This window comes from Cystoisospora suis (assembly GCF_002600585.1).
Source record: "Cystoisospora suis strain Wien I chromosome Unknown contig_7609, whole genome shotgun sequence".
In the NCBI taxonomy this organism is placed as follows: domain Eukaryota; phylum Apicomplexa; class Conoidasida; order Eucoccidiorida; family Sarcocystidae; genus Cystoisospora; species Cystoisospora suis.
The window spans coordinates 180-1,763 of record NW_027160394.1 but is presented as its reverse complement, the minus strand read 5'-3'; the positions used below and the strand labels follow the sequence as shown (position 1 = coordinate 1,763).

Sequence of the window (1,584 nt, the reverse complement as noted above, 5' to 3'; positions counted from 1 at the left end):
CGTCGTCGGTGTCTTCTTCTTCTTCTCCCTCTTCTTCTTTTTCTTCTTCTCCTCTCCCTGTCTCTTCTTCCGTCTCCTCGAGGCGCGGGCCTTCTGTCTCGCCATCTATTCTTCTTCGCTTCGATCATCATGGAGACAACGCAGCGCCTTCTTGACTGAGAAGGAAAGAAAGAACAAGAAAGAGGAGGAAGAGAAGAAGAAGAGAGAACAGGAGAAGAAGAAAAGAGAAATGACTCATCTTTTTAGATCATAGACATGGGGAAGGTCGATTTTGTGCAAGAGCAGAAGAAGGATACCGAAGCTCTCTCTCTCTCTCTTTGAAACAGAACAGCCAAGAAGAGACGATGAATTCTCTACAGAAGAAGAAGAAGAAAAAGAAAGGAGAACAAGATCATGATAGGAGAAGGGAAAAGACAGACAGACAGACAGACAGATAGGTCTTGCCGTAGGGTAGTATACATATATATATATATAGGTATATATATATATGTGTTTATGGAGTAAAGAAAGAAAGAAAGAGAGTGTATGGATTGATAGAAAGGTAGATTCTGTTTGCGTAGCAGTTAAGATGTCCGACGTTTCTCTAGCGAAGGAGAAAGATGATGAGAGTGCATGCGTCATGGTGTGAGTTTATGTGCTTGTCTTTTCTTTCTTTTTTCTTTTGAAGAACATCTTTTTCTTTTCCTTTTTTGTTTGGTAAATGGATGGACTGCTTCTCTTTCCTTGACAAGAGAAAGCGTCTTCAGCAGGACAAGGAGAAAAGAAGAAGAAGAAGCAGCAGGGTGAAGAGTTTCTTTTTTCATTTTCCTTTAGTTTAGTAGTAGTAGTAGTAGGCTTTTGCATGCATGCAAACGGATCAAGGCGAATATAAGAGAGATAGATATACCTCTTTCAGGGCAAGACCCCAAGGAACTTTTTTCCTTCTTCTCCTTCGCCCCCTCTTCTTTCTCTCTTTCTCTTTTCTTTCTTTCTTTCTTTTCTTTCTCTCTCTTTCTTTAATTCCTTCGTGTATGTAGAGGGAATTCAATGGCCTTCCCGCCGCTTCTTCTCCTTCTCGCATGCGTCAACCGATCAGCATTCTTCTTTCTTTCCTTGCTTCCTTCTTTCTCCGATTCTCCATCTCTCTTTTCTTCCTTTTCTTTCATCTTTCAGGTGTTTGGGCCTAGCAGTGTCTCTACACATGCATCTCTTCATCATCTCTCTATCTATGTGTGTGCCTAGACATAGTCAGGTATAGGTGGTCTCTTTTCCGAAGACTTCTCCTCGTTCATTCATTTCGAGTTTCTCAGGAAGGGGGGAGCGTCCCTTGCCACTCCTCCTCTTCTTCAGATTTTCCTCAGCAGCTAGGGCACGCCACGCCTTCTTTCTTCTCTCTCTTCTTCTCCCTTCTCTCCTCCTTCTCCAGTCTAATACACAAGAAGAATAAAACAACTAAAGGCTGTCTCAGACATATCCGGCTATCATTTCCTATCTATCCATCTCTCTATCTTCAATCTATCTATCTAGAGCTAATCTGTCTATCTATCTATCTATCTTTAATCTATCTATCTATCTATTTTTAATCTATCTAGGCTGCGAGTAGTT

General features: G+C 41.4%; 1 protein-coding gene across 1 annotated transcript in view; it reads left to right on the top strand.

Moving 5' to 3' along the window:
* Positions 1–1,475, top strand: part of CSUI_010500 (uncharacterized protein) — a gene marked incomplete at its 5' end in the record, with an annotated part of 4,429 nt that extends 2,954 nt beyond the window's left edge. The window contains one exon of the mRNA XM_068070603.1: positions 1–1,475. This exon is cut by the window's left edge and continues 2,134 nt beyond it. Coding sequence (XP_067917421.1) covers positions 1–155 — 155 coding nt within the window.
* Positions 1,476–1,584: the final 109 nt, after the last annotated feature.